The sequence below is a fragment of the Ciconia boyciana genome, chromosome 4 (genome assembly GCF_034638445.1).
Source record: "Ciconia boyciana chromosome 4, ASM3463844v1, whole genome shotgun sequence".
Lineage (NCBI taxonomy): Eukaryota > Metazoa > Chordata > Aves > Ciconiiformes > Ciconiidae > Ciconia > Ciconia boyciana.
Genome location: NC_132937.1, coordinates 73,697,462 through 73,720,834, shown reverse-complemented (window position 1 = coordinate 73,720,834; position 23,373 = coordinate 73,697,462). Strand labels below are relative to the sequence as shown.

The 23,373-nt window shown below is 41.5% G+C and overlaps 2 protein-coding genes across 3 annotated transcripts; one reads left to right on the top strand and one right to left on the bottom strand.

The window, feature by feature from the left end:
- Window positions 1–44: 44 nt before the first annotated feature.
- Window positions 45–10,292, bottom strand: NANS (N-acetylneuraminate synthase). 2 transcript variants are annotated; one of them, XM_072860071.1, is made up of 6 exons: window positions 10,108–10,292; window positions 8,685–8,912; window positions 5,173–5,272; window positions 4,766–4,920; window positions 3,362–3,628; window positions 45–2,166 (listed from the first exon to the last, which is right to left on the bottom strand). In XM_072860071.1, exons 1-6 carry the CDS (start codon window positions 10,237–10,239, stop codon window positions 1,957–1,959), a joined length of 1,092 nt encoding a protein of 363 aa, XP_072716172.1. In that variant the 5' UTR covers window positions 10,240–10,292; the 3' UTR covers window positions 45–1,956. The 2 variants fall into 2 exon arrangements, with proteins under 2 accessions (XP_072716172.1, XP_072716173.1); XM_072860072.1 differs by having other exon boundaries at window positions 8,685–8,900; window positions 10,108–10,290.
- A 10,355-nt stretch (window positions 10,293–20,647) lies between these two features.
- CCIN (calicin) lies at window positions 20,648–21,887 on the top strand. Its single transcript, XM_072860937.1, is given in 6 exon segments — window positions 20,648–20,799; window positions 20,801–20,951; window positions 20,953–21,081; window positions 21,083–21,488; window positions 21,491–21,549; window positions 21,552–21,887. Coding segments are annotated over 6 exon segments (1,233 nt in total).
- Window positions 21,888–23,373: the final 1,486 nt, after the last annotated feature.

Sequence of the window (23,373 nt, the reverse complement as noted above, 5' to 3'; positions counted from 1 at the left end):
GAAATGTCTGGAGGACCCACAGGCGCAATAAAAACACTACATCAGTGGGGCACTTGTGCTTAATTTATTTTTGTGTTGTATTTGCAAAGGCTCTTTAACTGCTGCTGGATAAAGGTATGCTCACATAAAACTAGGAGAGACAGCTTGCAAGTTTCTGTATAGCGATAATTTTTTTTTTTCCCCCCAATACATTAATTAAAGTCCTGGAAATTGTTTGAGCCTATGTTTACAGCAGCCTCTAGGACCAGCCCTGCTGGAGTGAAGAACCGCTACTACTTGAAGCAGGTCAGGTAATCTTACAGGGTTCAAATACGAAAGGCCCTGGAATCATCACAGGTGCTGGCAAAGGCAAGGTCTGACCATAGGCTGAAATGCAAAAACAATAGCTTGTTTTATAAGCTAAATATATTTTTCAAATTTGAAATTAAAAAAAAAATAAATCTTTTAACAATTGAGTAGTTTTTTAATGTAAGGCAAGCATATTGCATCAATCAGAGCTCACATATGGTCAAGCACGATTCAAAGAATCTCTCCTTCCCACTTTAAAGATACAAATAGTTTCCTCAGAATGGCAGAAGGGTAAACATTTTGAAATTAAACAGCTCACACGTACAGAAACACCACCACCAAAGTCAAGATACTTTACCAACTCATGACCAAGAGGCAGCAAGTTCCACCATCCCTAGTAAATTATTCCACCACAGAAAAATGCACATGAATTATACCAAAGCAGTTCTGTGCTAACCAAGCTAATTGAGGGATGCCTCTACTGCTGCTGCCATATGGCTCCTTCCTGGACAAAGGAAAGAGCAGCAGGCTGATTAGGAGTGGGATTGCATTTTTTACTTGAAAAGTGAGAAGCTGTGATGCAAGAGCAGAGCACCCAAGAGGAACACTGACCATCATGCTGAAGCATAGTGATGTGATCTACTTAAGCAGCCAGCCTCAGCTGCCTCAGACACCAGTGTCGGGGGGGGAAAAAACCCGACCCCGTGTATTTGCTTGTTAGTATAGGAAAGAGGCTGCTGAATCTTCACCAGCATTTGGCTTCCTACCTGAGAAGTTGCCTCCAGGTACAAATAGAGGTATCCAAATGCATGGCAGCATTCATCTAAGATTCCAGGCTTCACTCAAATCACAATAGATGCTTTTGACATTTTTTTGAAGCATAGGTTAAGTTTATTTCCACTGCTCCATCTCAGATCTATTTTCCCCCCCCTTAATCTGTCTGGCTTGCCCTCTTGCCTTTCAGTTCACAAAAAGTACAAAAAGGCTCTTTCTCTTGCCCCTTAAATGGGACCTTTCTACATACCAAATTTGCTTCCTTTCTTGGTACTGTCTCTTGAGAACCTAGCTTTCTCAAGGAGCTCATTTTCCCCAGAGTGCAGATTCCTGCAACCCACTGCTTCATCTTGAGACTTTTAAGGCTTTCATCTTGAGAAAAATCCATCAGGTTGCATGTGTAGTTTTCTGTTCAGTGTATGTAAACTTTCATTTATCTGCATTTAACTCCAACTAGCATCCTGTCATCGCAGGGGTTAGGAAAACAGCAGAAAAGAGAGGAACATTAAAAGATATGGTGCTAGAACAATTCAAAGTGTAGGCAAAAAATATTGTGATTTAGTGTATTTCTACCAGAAAAGGGAATCTGGAAAGCACCAGACTGTGGTCTTAGATTTCACAAAACTCCAAATTAATCTAGGTTAAGTGGAATGGAGAAAGGAGGAGCATGGTATTTTCTAGACACAATGCTATATGGTTTCTAATAAAATTGCTCTTCATAATTTATACCCAGTTACTGCAGAAACTTCATGCTAATGAGAACCTGAAAATTCTAACCTGCTTGGGTCCTCATAATTACACCCCTTTCCCCTAATCTACCATGCTGCTATACTTAAAATATGTTGTGCAGTAGTGCAGTATTACATCATGAAATATGGAATGGAGTGCTTTGGTTTAGCACTTCACTTTTTTGACATGATTTTCCACTGCTTGCTCAGTGATGGTTTCATCTTCTTCGATTTTTTTTTTAACCTTCTGGCCCACCAGATTGAAGATGGCTTCTGGGGGAAATCCCTTAGGCTCTCCCACCTTCACTGTCAGCATGTCAAGTGTCAGTACTGCACCTTCAGGAATTGTCACTTTCGCCACAACTGACTTCCCCAGCTACAGGGGAGAAATAAAAAAAAAAAGTTTAAGTCAAGCACATTCCTAGGCTTAGTATACCAAAAAAGGCAAAAAATATTCTGCAGTTACTTGGGAACAAGTTGCGTGGAACTGCTCTCCCCATTACTTCTTATTCCAAATGAAGGTTGAGTTAGCACAGAAACCTTCACTGTAACTAGGCTGCTGGGTACATCCAGATCCTTTCTGAAATCGGATAATGGCTCACTGGATTTTTTTTCAGAATCAGAATGGAGGGAATCTGATTAGACTGACTAGTATTCTAGCTTAGTGTAAAAGCAGCTCATATACAGTCAGAGAGACCTATTACTCCTATTACTGAGTACTTTGTACTTGGCACTGGTGAGGCGGCACCTCGAATACTGTGTTCAGTTTTGGGCCCCTTGCTACAGGAAAGACATTGAGGTGCTGTAGTGCATCCAAAGAAGAGCAACAAAGCTTGTGAAGGGTCTAGAGAACATGTCCTGTGAGGAGCAGCTGAGGGAACTGGGGTTGTTTAGTCTGGAGAAAAGGAGGCTCAGGGGAGACCTTATCACTCTCTGCAACTATGTGAAAGGAGGTTATAGCGAGGTGAGTGTCAGTCTCTTTTCCCAAGTAACAAGTGAGAGGATGAGAGGAAACGATCTCAAGTTGCACCAGGGGAGGTTTAGATTGGATATTAGGAAATATTTCTTCACCAAAAGGGTTATCGAGCATTGGAACAGGCTGCCCAGGGAAGTGGTTGAGTCACCATCCCTGGAGGTATTTAAAAGACATGTAGACATGGCGCTTAGGGACATGGTTTAGTGGTGGACTTGGCAGTGTTAGGTTAACAGTTGGACTAGATTATCTTACGGGTCTTTTCCAACCTAAATGATTCTATGATTCTACTCAACTTAGTAAACCACCGGATGATATACATAGAACTCCAAATATACTCAAAATTGACAACATTATGCTTTGGTAAAAATAGTTACTGACTGCCAGAAATAGCAGTTTATAGAAAATGAGAGGTCTACACTAACGTTACAGTGCGCTAAGCATAGACACTGCACATGCTGCTACTTAGCAGAAATTTTTGAGTGCAGAGGCAGAAACACTGCTGCAATAAACAATTAGCAAGCAATTTTCTGAATATAGTTATTAGCTATAGGTCTAAATGAGTTTCAGCTATACATTAATCAAAAGCAAAAGTTACCTTTTCATTGCAAGCCATTTCACAGGGCAAGAGCTGTTTGACTGGAGAACCCATTGCTTTTTCCACAGTACGGATAGCTTTCACTAACTCTGCCAGTTCATTTGGCTCCAGGGATGCTTGGTGGTCACTTCCTTTCCATGTTTTGTCGAGAGTCACATGGCGTTCCACTACTTTAGCACCCATAGCAACAGCTGCCACTGAAATGGCTATGCCAGTTTCATGCCCCGAATAGCCAATGGGGATATCAGGAAAAGCTGACTGATATGCCTTGAATCATAACAGAGTTGGTCTGAATTACCAAGGTAGCAATTTCAAAGACAAAGCAAATTTAACAGTGATAACTGCAATAAAAACCATGGACAATTACTGTGCCACAAAACAAGCAGCTGGTTATGCTGAGAATGATTTTTTTTTTTTTTTAATATTGAACAAGTCAGACTGCATGACCGACCGTCATGTTTTAAGAATTTCACTAGGATTATCAATACTGACAAAGAAAAGGAGGTATGTTCTGTTCTATGACTTCTCTAACGCTTTTCCTTTTCATTCAGTTGTACTCTTCAAGGTCTTCAAAGCCTACATAACTATAGGTTACAGTAACAGAATACCATGCTCTATTACAGAACAGTAACAGTGCTCTATTTTCATCCAAGAACCCAGTGGACTGGTTAAACTTAACCTGTAGCCAAAGCAGATTTATTCAACCGCACATTTAAAATCTGAAGCAATCCTTCCAGCCATACATAGGGGACAGTCACGCAGTCCTAAAGGCAATTAAATGCAGCCATATCCTGTTCTCCTAAAAATAACATACTATGTGTACATAAAGCTAGGCAAGTGCTTGAACACTGGCCAATTTTGGAAAATTCTCTTGGACCATTATGAGGCATATCCAAGTAATATTTTCAGCAAAGGAAACAAACTATACAAGAGCCTAATCCATTTTCTTCATTGCTCTGATATTCACATGAAGTGTTTTTAACAAAAGTTGCTGGTCTAGCCCCTATTTAGAATTATGTTCTCAATTCCATGCACATTCTTTAGGGTAACAGTCTACATCAGTATTCTTTGCACTACAAAGCACAGGGTTAACCTGTTAACCATATGTTATATTTTCCTCTGTTGTTTTTTTTTTTTTAATTGTGTGGGGTTTTTTATCCTCTGTTTAATTGTGAATACTCCAGTAATATCTTTTCTCATATTCCTCAAAGCTGAATTCTACTAAAAGAGAATCCAATGGGTATTTTTGCTTCAACACTTGCATGAATTAGAGGAACATGATACATCTTCTAACTTCTCAGAAGCAAATTCCAGCATGCCTAAGACCTGGAAATGCATCTCAATAAAAGTGCATAGCCCTTCTCAGGTACCCTACCCACAACACACTCTGGGTTATTCACTAACCGATATAACACGGAGATTGACATCCTCTGGCTGAAGCGGGTATGCACTGGTGCATTGCAGGAAGCAGAAGTTTGGATTGATGGACTTCACAATCTGATAAACCTGATGCATTGTGTTCATTGACTGCATCCCGCTGGAAATCACCATTGGGCGACCTAGCCATTAGAAAACATGCACATGCTTTGTCCTAGGTCTGTACGAAAGCTACACAGATTAAATTAAATTCTTGAAGTAAATGAATTCAGTAGAAAAGGAAGCTGGGTGAACCTTTTTTCCCCCCAAGTCTGAGGGTGATTTTCTTCTAAAGGTACTTTAGATTTTTTTCCAAAAGCAATTGGAGGAAAGATTAATAACTGATCTACTGAGACACAGTGATGTTTGCCAAGACAGCAAAAGAAAATACTTACCTTTCTTTGCAGTCTTTTCCAAATATGGAAAATTGTTTGTATCTCCTGATCCTACTTTGAAAAATGGAACATCCAGTTCATGTAGAAATTCCACAGCCATCTACAAGGAAAAGAAATCACTGCATTTTAACACACCACTTCAGCTGGATCAAAGATAAAGAACTACCATGCTGGGAAATAAACAACCCTTCAAAATAACAAAGCCAAAGCTTAATTACATTTAATTAAGTAATTTGTCATATATATACATTTGTCATATATATATATATCCTCCCAAAATACACTGCTCCTGAAATAACATTTACTATTCTGAGGATACTAGTTTCCGAGTTCACTCCAGGTGAAGTAGTATTGAGGTGCCTTGTTTTATACTTCTATTACAAAACTAGATTTTCCACAGGTTTTTGACTGGGATCTCTGTCTCAAGGCAGTCTCTTTGGTCTCCCAGCCATAGCTGGTCAAGCCAGCTGTAGGTACAGCTGCTTAGTACAGGTGAGCTCCACTGCTCCTCTAACTTCAAGATGAGGTTGTGGGCCACAGCATTCTTGCTTTTTTTTGGCACTACCAGAGAGGCAACTACCTGTAGATGGGAGCGTGTCTGTTGAAGAAGAAACGTACTACAGGCACACAGGCAGTCTTCCTGCCACCTACTTCCTGCAGGTCAGAAATACTAAGCCACAAACACAGTGTTTACAGGTAGTTTTCCTGAATAGATCTGTCACTCTGAAAAACTGTGTGAGCATATTGAATAAACACCTGAAAAAAAGCAAGTGCCCCAAAAGAGAAATCCAAAATGGATTTGCTTCTAGGAGAGATACTAGAAAATAAATATAAAATATGCCAAAGAAAAGACTACAAAACAGTTTATTCAAATGTTAATTATACTCTGCCTTCTTCTAAAAATGTATGTGCTATATTGAAGACAATTGAGGAATTATTGGAGGCTCCATGAAAATCAGTATTGCATCAGTAAGTGGCCTTTTAAAAATCTGTACTTTTAAGGAAGAAAATTCCAAACCTTTCACAGCAAGAGATACTGAAGTCCTCCATTTGCATCTGGGGGAAACAATGAAATATTTACCTAACTTTGTCCCCTTTCAACCACCCACAAACACTTTTAGTTTCTTCAGCTCATTCCTTGTTGCAGTCAAATTTACTTAGTGCCAGAGAAAGAGTGCTAATGTCCAAAAGAGAATCACATCTTCTTCAGTCTAATTTTTCTATCATAATTATGATGCAGATTCAATTTCTTGTATCTAGGATGCATAACATCTCTTTAATATAGTCTATTCACTAAGATGCACTGTGCATGAAGATAATGAATACACTATATTAAAAAGCCACAGATCTAATCTGAGGAGATTGCGCAAAATGAAATATGACAGATAGACCTCATATCTAAGGCCACTCTTCATTAGGTAAATATCTCTTGAAAATTGGCAGCTTTTCTGTAAGAGATTCAAGGAACAGGAAGTAATCTCAAATAATAGGGATGATGTTAAAGGGAGTGGTTCAATGGGATCCTGTTTTGTCTCCAGTACATACTGGAACAGAGTAAATGAAGGAATTACTCATAGCCTTTATATTTACTTCACACATCACTTCATTGATTTCCTCATATAGTTAAACATACAATTTAACCTCTTCGACACAGCTGGAGTTCCGAAGGTTATGTTCAATTTACAAAAGCTAATGTATTCTCAAGGACGTATTACGTCAATGTTTGCCAGAAGTTCCAAACCCATGTCTTGCAGAAATGCCACCAGAAATCTTAGGAGCTGTGTAATGTCATTACTGTTCAAAAAAGAAGGCACAAACATGTATCAGTACTGTTAATTAGCTGATGAGGCCACACACGAAGGAGCATAGCATCGTGAGAAAAAGAGGGATCTCAGAGGTGGAAAGTGATCTTAGCTCCTGCAATATGAAAGGTGTTCTGCATTGCACTATAGCCTGTAGAAGCTGAAGGTTTTAACATCAAAGAAAGAGTGTGACTTTTATCATATATATATCTATCTCATATGGCTCTTTAAGATCCCAGATATAGAAGTCCAAGACTACTGGATTTAATTACTCTTTTCTTAAAGGAGTAGGTGTTGTTCAGCAGGTCTCTTAGACATGAAGATAATAATAAAAGAAACATCAGAACACCCTCTTTTCACAGATCTATTTCTGAGTCCATAGTATCAGGCTCTTGCAATACATGCAAAACACCTTTTTGTCTGTCAGACATCTGAAGTAATTTTTTATGGTATTTGGTGCTCATACCATCTCAGCTGGGGGACAGCAATTCAAGGATTTTGGTCAATAGGACAGTAAGTTGATAGAAGCAGTGAGAATGGCCAGAGGACTAGAAAAGACAGCATAAAAAGGTTGAAGGAATTGAAATTGCTTAGTCCAGAGAATACAAAACAGAAAAGAGATGTGATAATGGTGTTCAAACACACAGAGAGCAGATACAAGAAAAGTATGAACTTTTATGTCAGATGAGGCAGGTTAAAAAATTATGAGAAAGGAGAATAAGCTGATACATCAGGAATTCTCTCTGATGGTAAGGAGAGTGAGGCACTGAACAGATCACCTTAAAACATTAAATAAATCCCATCCTTGTCCCATCCTGGATAAGGCTACTTGCAGAAAGACATGGACATTGCTGTGCTTGCCTTATGCAAGAGTGGCTAGCTTACTTCTGGAGGGTCTCTTTCAGTCTGGTTCTCTGTATTTTTTAGGACACAAAGAAAAGTAAAACAATCTGTAATCTCTGATCTATATTGAAGTTTAACTGTTACCTGATCTTTCCAGTCTACACTTTTCAGTTGTACATTGCATTCGTTAATACTGTCACTAACATAATTTTGAGGTAGGCAACATGCAAGAGTTAAAGAAGGGGGAACAGCAGCAGATGAGCTTCATGGAGTTTATACGCTGGTGACTGACTGTTCAAGAGCCCACTGACAAAAATCAGTAAATGCTTCAGGAGTAACAGGACAAGTTGGAGACCCTCCCCATGAGATTAATAAAAGACAAAGGAATATAAGCATTTCTGCTGCTTAGGAACACCAACTGGGGTCTAGTAAACAGCAGAAAGGAAAGAAAGAGGGAAATAATAGGAACTAAGTTGAGAAAGGAATCTGGTTTAAATACAGAGTGAAGTTTGAAATGCTTGGAGCCAATATACCAGACAACACCGGATAGAAGTCATATTGCAGTCTTGATCTAAACTCTCAAAGCCTTGATTGTTTATGGAGTTCAACTGAGGCCTTGTCTCCAATATAATTTACTGTGCATAAATACCTCAGCATACATGTCTTCCAAAATGTTCAGCCATCTACTCAACCATTGTAGTGACACAAGTGAACTGGCAGAAGTTCAGTTATTCTAGTTTCCTCATTTAGAAATTCAACATCCACACATATTTAGTATTCTTTTTATGTAAGATCTATCGCGCACAAGTAATAACCAATACACACAACAGCTGGACTTTGCCTGTTATTCCAGTATGGCTTACATACCTCATCCATACCAGAAGCTGTGAAGAAAATGCCAATCTCTTCTGCATATTTCTTGAGCTCTCTATATTGGTCATGAGTAAACTCCAAGTGGCGCTTGTGCTCCCCATAGGTCTTTCCCCAGGAGTGTTTAGAGGTATAGGGCCTTTCCAAGGCTTTCTTGTTGAATTTGTACTCCAGTTCGCTCTTCTGGAACTTAGCACAGTCTGCTCCGCAGTCCTGCAAAACAAGCTGGTGCACACTGAGTGCAAGTGCAAGTGAAACTGCACTCATCCTAAATTTGAACACAAGGATTGTGCAACTAATGTGCCATTTGCAGTGCAGTTTTCACATTATCATAGCAATCACAGGAACGGTACGAACACAGGGTGACAGAGGACCTGTACACACATGGACCCTTTTATTTCAAAATGCCTGTATACAGAGTAGAGCAGCAGTCTAGAAAGAAATCACACTAAAACTGCAAAACTGAACTGCCTCTTGCTATGCATGCCAGTTATTTGAAGAGCTGATTTCTGTGGCATTCTCCAAGCTCAGCTGTGACATGATAATTTTACATGACACCAAGTGACAGGATTCTGTAGATCAAGGAGTATGAATCTGAAATTTGTCTGAAGTGACACAAATGGTGAAGTTAAATTCTCACTACACTATTTTGCATTTATACCACAGTCATGGGTCTGAAAGCATTATGCCCTGACTTTTCCTTCAGTGATGATATGCTGTTTTCTAACATAGGTATATCTGTGGTATAAAATTTGGTATATAATACCAAATTTTGAAACAGGTTGCCTGCCTTCCTGGATGACGTAAGTATTACCTCAAAAAACCTAATGCAACCAAGTCAAACTGGAGGTTCATCAGAGACAGTTCAGCAGTTACTTGATTCTTGCCATATTCACAGCTTATGACACAACTGAAGGACTTCTGTAACTCCTCGGAGACTACATAATCTGCCCGTGTTTGTCTGTGTGTGCCGTGAACAAGGCAGGGGCTTCCTGAAAGCGAATACGATGGGATCACAGGCTGTGAGGTACAGACCGAAGGCTACAAAGGAAGCACCCGCTTTGCTGCTCCTCACCACGACTGTCTCCTTGCAGCTACTTTATTCCAGACATTCCTCCTATAAACCACTCCACTCCTCCCACGCGGTGTCACCGCCCGGAGACGCTGCTCCCCGACCGGAGTGTCCCCCGCGGGGAGAGCGTGAGGGTCCACGCCCTTCCCCAGCTTTCCTGGCCCCCGCCGGTGCGCTGGGGCTCTCGCTCACCCGCACCTCGCTGCCTGCCTCACCCGAGTGAGCGGGCCTGCCCATCCGGCGGAGAAGGAAGCGCTAAGGGCAGCCCTGCCCGCCGCGGCGCCCCGCCAGCCCGGCCACGCTCCCGCCTCCCCGGCCACCCCGCCCACCGGCGCACCCCAGACGCACCTTGGCCATGCGGATCATGCGCTTGGCGATGGCCAGGTCGCCCTGGTGGTTCTGCCCGATCTCCGCGATGATGAAGCACGGCTGCTCGCCGCCCACGCGGCGCCCGGGGCACAGCTCGAACTCCCGCGACATAGTACCGGCCGCACCGCCCCCCGCGCGCGACTGCGCCGACGCTCCCCAGCGCCCAGCGGCGCCACTGCCTGGGCCTGTGGCGGGCAGCCAATCCGCGCTGCGGCGGGCGGGACCGGGCGCCGCCGCCTTCCCCATTGGCCATCTCCCGGGAGACGGGCGGGGCTGCGAAGCTCCTGCCTGCGGGGCCGCCAGGGGGCGCCGGGCGGGCGGCCGTGCCCTAGGGAGGCCGGGGCGGGGCGGCCCCGGCAGCTGCGTGGCGCTACAGGCGCGGGTGAGCGCGGGCCGAGGCGGGGCAGCAGTACCGCAGTGCCGCGCCGGGGGCGGCCTGGGCCTACGGGCCGTCTGGGCCCCGGCCTGGCTTCCCTGGAGGCCCCGGGACTGCGCCCGTCTGCTGGCGAGAGCGAGTCCGGCACTTCTGGGGCGGGCCGGCCGGCGGATCCCTGTGCCCGCGGGTGGCGGAGGTTTCCAGCGCGGCGCCGGTGACACGCAGCCGCCGGTGGCTCCCGCCCCCGGCCCTGCCGGCGCCCCGCTGCCGCGTGCCCCGGAGCCCAGGAAGGGCTCAGCCGTGTATCTGCCCCGGGCAGGGCCTCCTGGAGATTGGTTGCTCCCGAAGCGCCTGCACGACCATCTCCAGCGTCGCCAAAGCAGCGTTCTCTGTGGTGGCAGAACACAGTTTCCCAGGAAACGGAAAGCAACTCTGGGCGCTGTACCTAAGAGACCCTTCGTAATCGTTGACACAGAGAGGATTTACAAGAAGGACTTGGTTTAGACTGTTGCCGTGAAAAGCCGAAATCAGGACTCAATAGTCGGGATGACTATTAAGCAGGTATTCTTTATTGCAGTGCTGGGCAGCACTGGGCATCGCTCCGCCACAAGTGCTCTGCCAGCTTAGCACAACACATCAGTTCATACACAGAAGAATCATACATATTCATCAGATTTCCTGAAAAGGGCAGTTTTATGGTGATGAGTTCCCAGAATTCATTTACATAGTCCAAGCATGCGCAGTAAAATTAGAGTTAGGGTCTTTTCACCATCCCGGTGGTCTTCCATAGTCTTCCTCACGTTGTCCACTAGTTGAACTTTGGGCTTCCTTTGTCCACATAGTCATTGAGTTAGCTCATCAGTCCTTCGGCCTCGGAATGTCATAAAGGGGTCGATTTAAACTAGTTCTGTGGTGCTTATCTTTGGCACAAACGTCCTGAGTTCCTGTTATCAGTGATTTAATTAGGAAGCCTAACGAGCTTGCTGCAGGCCTGTACTCTTATCAGGTAAGAAGTTACAGGAAATGTCTTATCATCAACTCTGCTGAGCAGAGTTGATGATATCTACTAAAGCTATCTTTAGTAGCTAACTAAAGCTATCTTTGCACGGGAAGAGAACAAAAGAGAACAAGGATGCAAGCGAAACTAAAAAAATGCAAGTCTATGTATCACAGTAAGGTCTTAGTCAGGGATTATCAGGGATTTAACCCTTTCAAAGACAAAACTTTCAATGATACGCCAAAATAAATTGTGAAGTCTGCAGCAGTGTGTTTGGGTCAAGACATGGGTGGTGTACCTTATGGCCCACCTTACATGTTGCATCTACCAGGTCTTGACAAAGCCCCACTCAGCTCAGCATGGACATAAAACTGCATGCCAAAGTACTGATGTTTCATTCATTTAATAGCTTCAAATAGATTGGCAGAAACGAGTTAGACATTACACCTGGCCACACGGTTGCAAAAATTCCTGATAATTATTCAGTATACCCTTTCAGCTTCATGCTTTTTATAACCAGGTGAGTTTCTTGTTTTGTGATGTGCCAAAAAAATAGGTTATTTTCCTGATGGGAAGTGTGTTGCTTATATTAACATGGTCCGGATTTACATAGGCTACTGTGCTGGATAGAATTGGATGGAAGTGCCACTAGCAGAGGCTGCTTAATATATTTACCCCCAAACTAACTACAGGCTGTTCATCTAACCTGCTTATTGTTTTCTTTCCTTACATAGGAGTGCACCTTGTGGCAACTAGAATTTCTGTTCAGTGAAAAATTTCAAGGCTTTACACTTTTTCAAGGAGATGCACAGCAAAAAGATTTAGAATTTTCAAACCAAATTATTTGAATGGATCAGAGTGTTCTAGCTGACCGCATTCTGGTTTCTCCTTAAAATATATAGATAAGCAAAGTTAAGACTATTTGTAAGACAAAAACAATTAAAAAGTGTAAAACATAAATGTACAATTCTAACAACAATCAAATGGAGTATATGGGTAAAAAAATTCTTCATTCCTTTTCCCTTGAAGCAAATTTTACTCAAAATAGGATGTATTGCTGTGGTTTCAACTAAACACCATTGCATAACAGAAAAAGATTGTAACAACATTACATAATGCTACACACATATCCCTTCTTTCCACTCAAACTTTTGCTTTCCTCATGAACTACCTGCAACTTATGTGTGACATTTTGCCCAACATCACAATTAACTTCTTCCAGAGCTTTAAGGATAAAGTGCATTGCAATGAACATTTGTAGGTATGAAATAAAAAGCTGGTTGTTAAGCTTGAGGAGCAAGTTTCTGTGTAAATGAAAGCAGGTTCTGCAGGTCAGTTATACTAAAGGAATTGCTTAACGAGCAGTCTGTTTGCATTTGTTGCATGTAGTGGTTTATTGACCATTACCATAACTACATTTTAACTCCAGTAAAAATAAAACAAGAACTATCTGTTTTAAGATAATGTTATCAGTCAGGAATTAAACCATACCAAGCTAGGCTGCATGGACAGAGTCCACCTAGAAATCAGTGTGATCTCAAAAAAGGTAATAAATTGTCCCCATTTCTCCCTTCCTCCAACTTTCTCTTGGCTGAACCTGATGAGACTGGAAAACATTGAATTGCTTGTTTACTTAAATGTGTATCTTTGTTTGGAAAAAAAAAAGATGAGTTAACAGCTCTGAAGAAAGAAATACTCTGCCTTCAGAGTCATTCACCTGATTCGTTATTCCACAAGCCCGTCATTCCTCCGAGGCATATATGGCTTAGTTTCTGTCTTCCACCACTCTCTCTTCCATACTTTGAAAGATTAAAAAACAGGCCTGTAGAAAAAACAAACTGGAAAAATCTCTTGGACTCTAAACATAATTTGTAAACACTGATGAGTAGCATTACTGGCACCCATGGGAGATAATCAAACAGCAACCATATCTCATGGAACCAGTTATGTAAAATCATTTACCATGGAGCTCTCCTTCCAGTGAACATTTGGAAGGTTATTAATGGTCCCTGTTGAGATCGTTGTGGTATTCCCCTCTTTGATAACTAAAAGGCAATATCCAGGTGGTGAATTAAGGCCAGGTGAAGTGGGTAGTGGCTACTTGACGCAAGCTGCTGGAGAGCTGCAAAGCTAGGTGTTGGTGGAATAGGCTTGATCAAAAAACTCCAAAAGTTAAGAACTAATGTTCCAGATATGATGAAGATGTGTAGAATATAGGGAATTATCACCACTGGAAGCTGCTGACTGTGCTATGTAAGGAGCTCAAATTACTTGTTATGGCCAGTTCACTTAAGCAATCAAAATCACTGAAAGATAGGAGAGTCCTTACAGTCCTCTCTCTTGACCCTAGTCATTAATCCCTGATATGACCAAAGAACACACACAGACTGAAAGTATCGGGCTCCTAGAATGGAAAGGAGACCATGCCAGTGGAATTCTGGTGATCAGAGTAAAGTTAAACTTCGAAATGAGACTGAGAATATCAGGAAGGTTTCCACATACTGGTGATATAAAATGTAGCACTGCAGCTGTCTCAACAGTTCTGCTGCTGCAAGCCCAAGTATTGTGAAAAAACAAACAAACAAGGGAACCAACCACCCAACTCCTACTCTCAGAAAGTAGGAAAGGTGAGAAATCTACTTTTTTATGGCACATATTTTGGAAAGCTGAATATTTCTGACTAGAGGATGTTCTGCATTTTTACATTCAGGATGCTCTTACTTGCTTTCCCTTTGTATTCAAAGTGATGCCAATGTATTAATTTCATAAGAAAACTTCCTATCCCAGAGGAATTAAATGGCAACACTTTGCTAGGTCATACAGCTTAGTTTTTAAAATCTGTATTTCCCATGATAAGACTAGAGAAGTATATAACAAGTTTATTTGCACCCATCCTGCACAAATGCAAAAATATATCAGAAATCTCATGAGATTCAAGAGAAGAGAGGGCCATTGGCACTATGGTAAACAAATGGATTAAAAAACTTATTGAGGTGGTAAAAAAGGAACATAATTTTCTCCTTAAAAATACCTTAATGGGCAAGAGGAGGAACATTAATTTAGCAGTGTTGTATCTGTTGGTCAAATAAGCCAGGGTAAGGTTTGCTATCTCCAAAGACCTGAATATGTGTATCATAGCCTTGTGTTTTGGTACTCTTCAAAAACCAGCATGTTCAGGGATTTAGCCCATTTTCTCAGCACTCCTGAATCCATGCCTCAGGTAGGCCATATGGAGGAGCTGGAGAAATAAAAATAGTTTACACATACTTCTGTGATCAGATGAAGGCCACTTCTGAGAGTATCTTACTCCAAAATCATCTTCTGACAGACATACGGACACACTTCTGACATTCTGAGCCAGTCTGTGAGGTTTTAATGGAACTGAAAATCAGTAATTCCATTTATTATGATTTTGTGGTACATGTCTTTTTTGTGGGGTGAAGCTGAATTGGGTCTTAAGGCCTCACCTACACACAATATTAGCACTACATACTGTTCTTTGCACAATTGCACTTATAGTAGTGTAGTAAGTCTTTTTGCTGGTATTGGCTGTTCCCTGAGGAGAGACTGCAGTAACAGTGACTACTTGAACACAACCACCATACTCTCAACTGTGTAGTACTATGTGAGAGACAGCCTAAGAAATTGCCTCCATTTCAAACCAGAAATGCCCTTGAGGAGCAGTACACCATGATACATCAGTGCTGAAGTGACACACAGAATGGATGCTGCCTTTTATAATGCACTGACACCTGGAAATGATGGTGGGAAGAAGACACTGTATAAATACCATTTTTTGCTTTGTTTGCTTATGTATTGAAGACAATATAAAAAGCAGGAATGTGTGTATCCATACAAAAACAAACAGTTCTCTAGAAACAGGTCAATTTGGAGGCTATTTCATAGCCAGGAAAGTTTCATGATAACTGAACCTGTATTAGCCATTTCTACTGGTCAATTACATGGACTACAGTCAGAGGTGGATACAAATGCAGGCATAGCTTATTTAGGGGTGCTGAACCACAGTTACAGAAAGAGATGTGAGTAAAATATAGTCCCTACAAAAATGGTTACATTTTGTGTAATGGGTAATACATACTTTGTATGTTTGTTTATGAACAGTTTCCAGAGAGAGAATAAAAAGTTAAAAGTATATTGCAGGTATTACTAATATACCCCATAAGGGGCCATAATAATATAATTTCAGGAATTATATAGGGTTGAAAGCCATACCATCATCTCTTGAATTTTAAGACTGTAAAAATTAACTAAGCATTTGTTAAAACACCTCACGCTTATTACTGGCTGCGCAAAACAACTTGTGAGTGTAACCTTAATACAGAATGCATATAAATGCTGAGAATAATTATAATGAAGTTTCCCCCAAAAGTTAGCTTATTGAAAGAGCAGTTCATTAAGAAAGTATTTCTTAATTGTAATATTTGGAGCAAGTCTCTAATGTGCTACATCTCGCTGATTTTAGTTTACACTCTAATATACTATACTTGCATATGAGACATTTCTCAACTAAACAATACGGCTTGCAGCCCAAAGCCCCAGCTTGTTCCTCGAAATTCATTAGGTGCTCTAGGCTCTTCCTACACAAATGCTTACCACCAACTCCACAGAACAGACACACCCTTCTTTCTTGGGCCAAGTTCCATGTTCAACCATCAGGTAAAGAAGCAGGAAAAAGATGCCTCCAGAATGTAATTAAGTTAATTAACGTAAGAATAATAACTTCTGGAATAATTTTACAATGGCAGAATACCATTTTGCCTATCATAGTCTAAAATGACAGAAGATTGAGCCCCTGTGCTTTTTTTTATACTGTATTAAAGCAGTAGAATTGGAAGTAAGAGGATATGCAGCTATACATCTATAATTCTAATGTAAAGCCTAAAAGCAAGAAACAAATAATAGAAGTACAGAAACTGTGGAACAGTGAGAGAGCTATTCCAGCTCAGGCAATCTTATACTATCTACCACTTACTTCCTGATGAGGGTGTGGTAACACCGATTCCAAAATTGTATTCTGTGAAACCCTGTGTGATGCCTAAAACCCTGGTTCTGTTGGAGGGTTGTCTTTTATTTCTGTGGGAGAGCCATCTCACACTGAGGATTTTACGGATGTATCTGTGTACAATAATGAGAAGTATACTTTAGAATAGAATAGAATAGAGCAGAATAGAACAGAAGAGAACAGTTCCAGTTGGAAGGGGCGTACAACAATCATCTAGTCCAATTGCCTGACCACTTCAGGGCTGATCAGAGTGTGATAGTTGTACAGTGGTAGTTATCACACTAGCCAAATTGAATTTACATGCAATAACACTTTATTCAGGAATTACAGAGCTTGAGACAAGTGCCTGTAGTTTATGCACTCCAACACAGACTTCTAGACAGTCCTGGAGCTTGGCTGGCATGACAAAAGACCTTTGAAAGAGTCATGGTCATTGAAGCAGGTAATGTGCTTGCAGCTTTGACACAGTTTGTAGGAAAATAATTCCATGATGATCAGTGATGATGACCATTTGCCAGCAGCAATTCCTTTCAAATATCAAGATCTAGTCCATTTATAAAATGTTTGAGTTTCTCAGTGGATTTTAAGTCCTTGGTCTCCTTTCCTTGGACTATATCCTGTGCAATGCCAGTGGGTGTTAATTTCCCCTGGCCACACCATTTACCTTATCCTGTTGTTTGTCTGCTTCTTTGTCCTCTTTGTTATATCTAAAGCAGTGTTCCCAGCTCTTAAGGTTATAATTCTTCTATAATCAGAAGCTAACTGGCAGTGAGATGTTTACAGTCTTGTGGCCTCCATTTTCAGCCTGTGCACATATTTTCAAGATCTGGTATTATCCCACACTTAAACTCCACATCATAACAAAAGATACCTGGTACCAGGCTTCAGTTTGCACTGCAAATTCGCACAAGCTGATAACAAGCCTAACGGCCCACCAGTTCTGTGGCCTTGCAAGGCTAGCATTATGTTTCTTACTAGCAATGGCAGTGTCATTTTTAATGGGCCACCCAGAGAACAGTCACAGGCAGTATACCTCCTTGTGGTGACAGCAAGAATTTGTTTTCTATAGATTTTCTCTATTGCAGCACAGCATCTTAAGAGTCCACACAAGTTCTGACTAGCCAAGATTACCAGCATGTTTCCCTTTTGCTTTGTGCAACTTTCTCTTGCAAGAATAATTTTGAATTATTCTAGATTTTGAATGATTCTGAATCATTCAAACATCTATTTGAATGATTAGATGTTTAGTAAATTGCAGTAATGTATGAACTTATCCTGTCACCAGATCTTGAGTTTAAATTGACTGTTTAAATTACTTCCACAGGGAAGAAGAGGGAGACTGAGACTTGATAAAGTATTTGGAGGGGGTGGCTGGGATGGTGTGAGAAAGACAACTGTGACTGACACCAGTGAGTAAGGGTAACAGAGGTGGGAAGGGATTCAGAAGGGAAAAGATATAAGGAGAAACTAGGGAACAGTGAGAGAATAAAGAGTGGCACTGGCTGATACTGGGTCAGTGGACTGGGAAGAATAGGGTGAAGCCCAAGAGCTGAGGAACCCAAGAAGCTGGACTGAAAGGTGTGGGACAAGGGAACTTGAAGGACACTGGTTTCATGAGAAATGCTGCTGGAAACAGCAGTTGAGGGGACTGAGTCATGAAACTCAAAGAGCCTTTCCCTAGTGGGATGAGTTATGAGACATATGGGACTAGGAATAAGGAGTCTGCTTGAGAAAAAGGCAGGAGAGACACAGTGAAGGATACAGAACAGATGATGTTAAACATCATCTTTTTCTTAAAAAGTCACAGGTGAAGGGCTGTGATCCATTAGAACACATTCAAAAGGTAAAGATCTTGAATTTAACCAGAGGCCTGCCATCAGCATATTTTCTCCCTTCTTCAGCACAACTGTCTCCTCTCCTTCAGTTATTTCCCGTGCTGAAGGAGCAGAGATCTATATGTTCCAACCCTGTGCATATCACTGGAACACACTGCTTTTTGATTTGACAATGCATGTGATTAGGGCTATGACACAAAGCACATATTTAGGGCTATAAAAACCTCAGAAGGTAAGGGCTGCTAGTTTTAAGATTGTTTTTCAGTCATCATCTTGCCTCTTTTAGCATACTTATAGAACAGTGAGCAAAATATCCCCCCCCAAAAGGAATCTTGCCCCAGCCTGTACTAAGTGCACTTGAGGTGACTGTCCTAAAGTCTGTATATTCTGTGTTTTAGAAGATAGCAGGCTGATAGTGATCAAAGCTTTAGGGAAGAGAAAAGCTGATGCCTAAACTGAGTCAGTTCTGATTCACTCTGTATTTGCCACCAAGTTGCTTGGTGATACTGGGCAAATCACTACAACAAGCTTTTCACATCTAATTGCCAATTTGAATTCTTTATCTTATGGCTGGCTTATTTAAGGCATTATGATTTAGTTTACAGAAGTGTTGAATTCTTGCAGCTCAAATCAGTAGAAGAAGTCTGCTGAACCAACATCATGTATATAAAATACCTGGTCTTTGGCATCTCTGAATTGGCATTGGGAATAAATAGACACTGTCCACTCTAATCTTATTGTACTTCAGTTCTACTCTGTAGGGGCGGAGGAGGGAGGAGTGTACACTGTAAACTGAGGGCAGAGAGGGGGAGGAATAATTCTCTCTCACCTTGCTGAGATGTGTGTAAAAGTAAATTATTACTTTAAAAAGCTTCCACACTTGTAAAAGGCACAAGGGAGAGCCATAGGATAAAAATGAATAAATATGTTGTCAGAGTAGCAGTTGAAAAGTATGTGGTGCAGAAAGCCCGGGGTGACACACAAAATGGTGAGAATAAACAGAATACTTAGTGTCAGGGTCCATGGGCCCGGTAATCCCCAAGTCAGTTTAGCCCAGGGCTGTCAATCTTGCCTCAGTGGTTCTGCAGGAGTGCTGGTCTACACCTCAGCTTCCTGGCCTGCCTGGCTGACATTGCAGCTTGACCTCACATGCCTCATCACTGCCATCTGTGAGCTGAGGTCATAGCTGAACCCATTCCCAATTGGTTTGTACATTTTATTCACAAGTTCTCACAATTTGCATTCACTCCCATTGTGAGAGGGACATCTTGAATCTGGATCCTGTTGCTTGTCTCCAACAGCTTAGAAAGCACAATGAACAACAGCTTCAGGTCCTGACATACAGTTCAGGCTTCCAGCACCTTGGAAAGAAATCCTTGTGCACCATTGCTCTTGGAGGTGAAGGTCAATTGGGCCTGTTCTTTATGGACAGATGGTGTTAAATACCTCTATGGAATGAGCATGGAGGGGAGAGACTGAGATCATACCACCTACCTCAGATAAGCACCTGGCATTCTTGATGCTGAAATACATATGATGGCTGGTAAAGATGAGAGAGTCCGAGAAGCTTAAACTAGCCATATTTCTGTCCACCACTCAAAAATACTTGTCGGGGCTGCAAGGCAGTACGAAGTAGCATTCTAGCAGATGTCACTCCCTTGGTCTGCATCTATAGAGTGCAGTTTGGGTTCCTCTTATGTGGCCTTTCAAAATCCTAATATTTCCTCGGAAAAGTAACTTAGGTAGATAACTTGGCAAGCAGAAGACAGGATGTATTTCCTGCTAGCAGTTACCTAATAAACTTACTTCTTTGGGAGGCCAGCACTCACAGTCCCTGCCAACGCTGTGCCAGATCCTGCTCTTGCCAGTGTTCAATCTGTGCTCCCTACTGTGGGGCAGTACTGATTTTCTCTGACACACTACATATAGATCTAGTTGTTTTACTCCAGACTGCTGAGAAAGGAGGTTCACGAGAAAAGAGCCTCATTTTATTAATCATTCTACCTCTTATTTGACCTGCTCTGTATTCTCATGCTAGAACTTTACAGATAGCCCTAGCTGATAGATTGTGTTCCCCTCAACACTTCAATACCTGTAGCGTAGTGTGTTATAGAAGCTATATTTTATGACACCATGCATCTCACCATAACAACTGGTGTCTGAAAGCTCATACTGCCTTGGACTTGCAAGACTAAATGTGGGAAGATGCAGTTCACAGAAAAGGAACAACATATCAAAATAATATGGAGGAACTGCTGAAAGTGGCAATGTAGTTCAAGTATGATTCCATGAAAGCTCACAGCTCTGTTTTTATCCTCAGGTCCCTTGTGGAGAAAAGTTGCCTGTTCTACATGCTCATAGCCTACATGTGTGAGCTTAAAGAGGTGGTGAACAGTGCCTATGCAGGGACTTGTGCATGCTTCAGAACTCATGCTCAGCCCCTGTCAGATACATGGCAGGCTTTTCAAGGAGGATGATCTCCATGTACAGAATGATAATCAGGCTTTCCTGGCCCTGATCTAGTAAGTGAAATTCAGGAAAGAAGAAAGTTAAATGTATTCCAATAAGATTTTTGCTTACATCCACTTACCTGGGGGTCTCAGCCAATACACTGGTGGCTACCAGCCATGACATGCTGACGCTCAACAGTCATTCTGGCCCTCTGGATCAGATGGAAATGATTTTGAGTGACAGGAAGCAAGAACATGCTTGAAGACTGCTTTGTTTTCCAGAGGAAGGGGTCATTAATTGACTCTGTAATGATTTTAGGAGGCCAGAAAGAGGATGTAAGAGTTAATGATGAGGGTTTTGCTTATACTTCTGAGCTTATGTGTTTTGTTTACATGTGGCTGAAACTGACAGAGATGCCAGGTAAAACAGCTGCTCCTAGTGCAACATTAGCAGTTAGTGTCCCTGGAGGAATAACAGACCAGATCACTACCTCAAAGACAGCTCAGGGATGTGACATAGAAAACAATTCCTGGACTGAGGTAGTGCCTACAGGGTTGGTCTTCCACATCACGGTGATCTGTGGAGGAGTAGTGTACTCCCTTGGGGATTGTGCTGATGCAAGGAAATAGGTCTTTAATACTTGCAAGAACGGTCATGGGAGGAAAAAGAACTGGACTCTGAGAAAATAAGCATTCCTATGTATGCTGACGCCTTGATCACCATGGGAAAAAAGTCAAGTTAATTTATGTTGTTACAAGGCAGCTGAATGGGTGTTTCCTATATGTTCAGATGGTAGATTACTTTGACACTCAGACAGGGAAAATGGTGCAATACCTCACCTTCCATACTGAATTCAACCATAAACCTGTTGTTGTCTTTTCCACAGAACACCCTGAGTGTGCACAGCTCAAAAAAAATATTTTTTTATATCAACTTGCAGAAAAAGAAGTGAGCAAATTCATGAACATGGTTGTGATATTACTAAATACCTGCACTTTAGATTTCTTGCATGCAGTGTGCTCAGTTGGAGATCACAAGGAGGTCCCTTCTGTATGGAGGCATTGTTTATGCAGATGAAAGATGACCTCAGGAATATTCTCTCAGTCCAAATACCTTCTGACTACACCAGAAAGCAGAGAAATGGGAAAATTCTGTCAGATCCTTCAGAAGTTCTTGACTACTCAGTTTCCCATACAGTCAAACTACCTTTGAAAGTTCTTCTAAAAATTGCAGTTAATTTGGAAAGGTTAAAAAAAAAAAAATACCTGTCAATAAAGAATGACTTTTCACTTGTACCAAGACCTTCTTCACTTGACTTCCTTACCTTGCAACAGTATGCAGTAAGTTGTGATTTCTACTCAGCGTGTACTTCAACAATCCCTTTTCTTCAAGTGACTGTCATTCATTTTAGGGGTCAATTAAGCCAATTTAAAAAATCACACTTTGACAAATAGTTTACAGCAGAAATAGACTCATAATTAAGGAGTTATTTGTAGTAGCTTTCTTGCATGAGTTATTTCTATGCAGCCAGATTCTTCTCGGGCATTTGTGACCTGTGTTGGGTTTGGGCAAGGTGAGATACTCATTCTGCACCTCATGGAATGCTTTTGTGTCTACAAATCAAATCAAGAAAAGGCCACTGCTTTATTTTTTCTAAGGAAGCCAACAGGAATTTAGTCCATGGAAGAAGTATTAGATTCTTTGCTAATATTTCAATTGATTTACTACAGTAGGAGTTGCAGAAGTTCCACCATCAGTGATACTGAAGGACTCAGAGAGTGTAGTGTGAAGAAGGAGCCTCGGGAATCCAATCTGTAGAACAAAGGTATAATAGAGATTGTCCAGAAAACTTCATGGAAAACAATTTAGTGAATGAATTTTTTTATATACTATTGAAGGGAGATTTTTCACTCAATGCTTCTTAGACTGTTGGGAGAATTTACAATTTCTGCTGTAAATTAAATAGGTCCCTTCAGTTATGTCAGAGAAGATGAGGGTGAGGTCATAGAATGGCAAGATAGGGGCTTAGTACCTGCACAGTTGCAATCAGTTTGATCAGATGTGCTGGGAAGTTATCCTCTGTGGAAAACTACTTTTTCTCTCAGGTCAGTTCTGTCAGGCAAGCTGACAAGTCTTCCTTTGGATGGAAGAACTTGACATGCAGGGCATTCTAAAAGGACAAGAAACTATGAAGTCAAACACATCACTGCTTTGCAGAATCAGGACTTCTGTGTTATCTTTCACTAGTGAAAATTCAAAAGGTTTTTCTGTGAACTTGTTCTTGAAGATACGAATGACAATTGCTCTCTTCCAGTCTTAAGGAACTCTCTCAATTGCCATGACCTTTCAAAGATGATTGAGTGGCCTCACAATGACATCAGTCATCTTCCTTGTTAGCATGGATGCCAGAGGAGAGCAGATTAAACAAATTTAATAGGCCAAGGATTTGGGGCTTCTTACAGGCTTCACCTGTTCTATGTGGTAAGATTTTTTTTCCTCCTGGTAATGAGCCTTTAACCTGAAAAGGGGAGTCAATCAGCTGACTTGCAAATGTGTTCCAGAA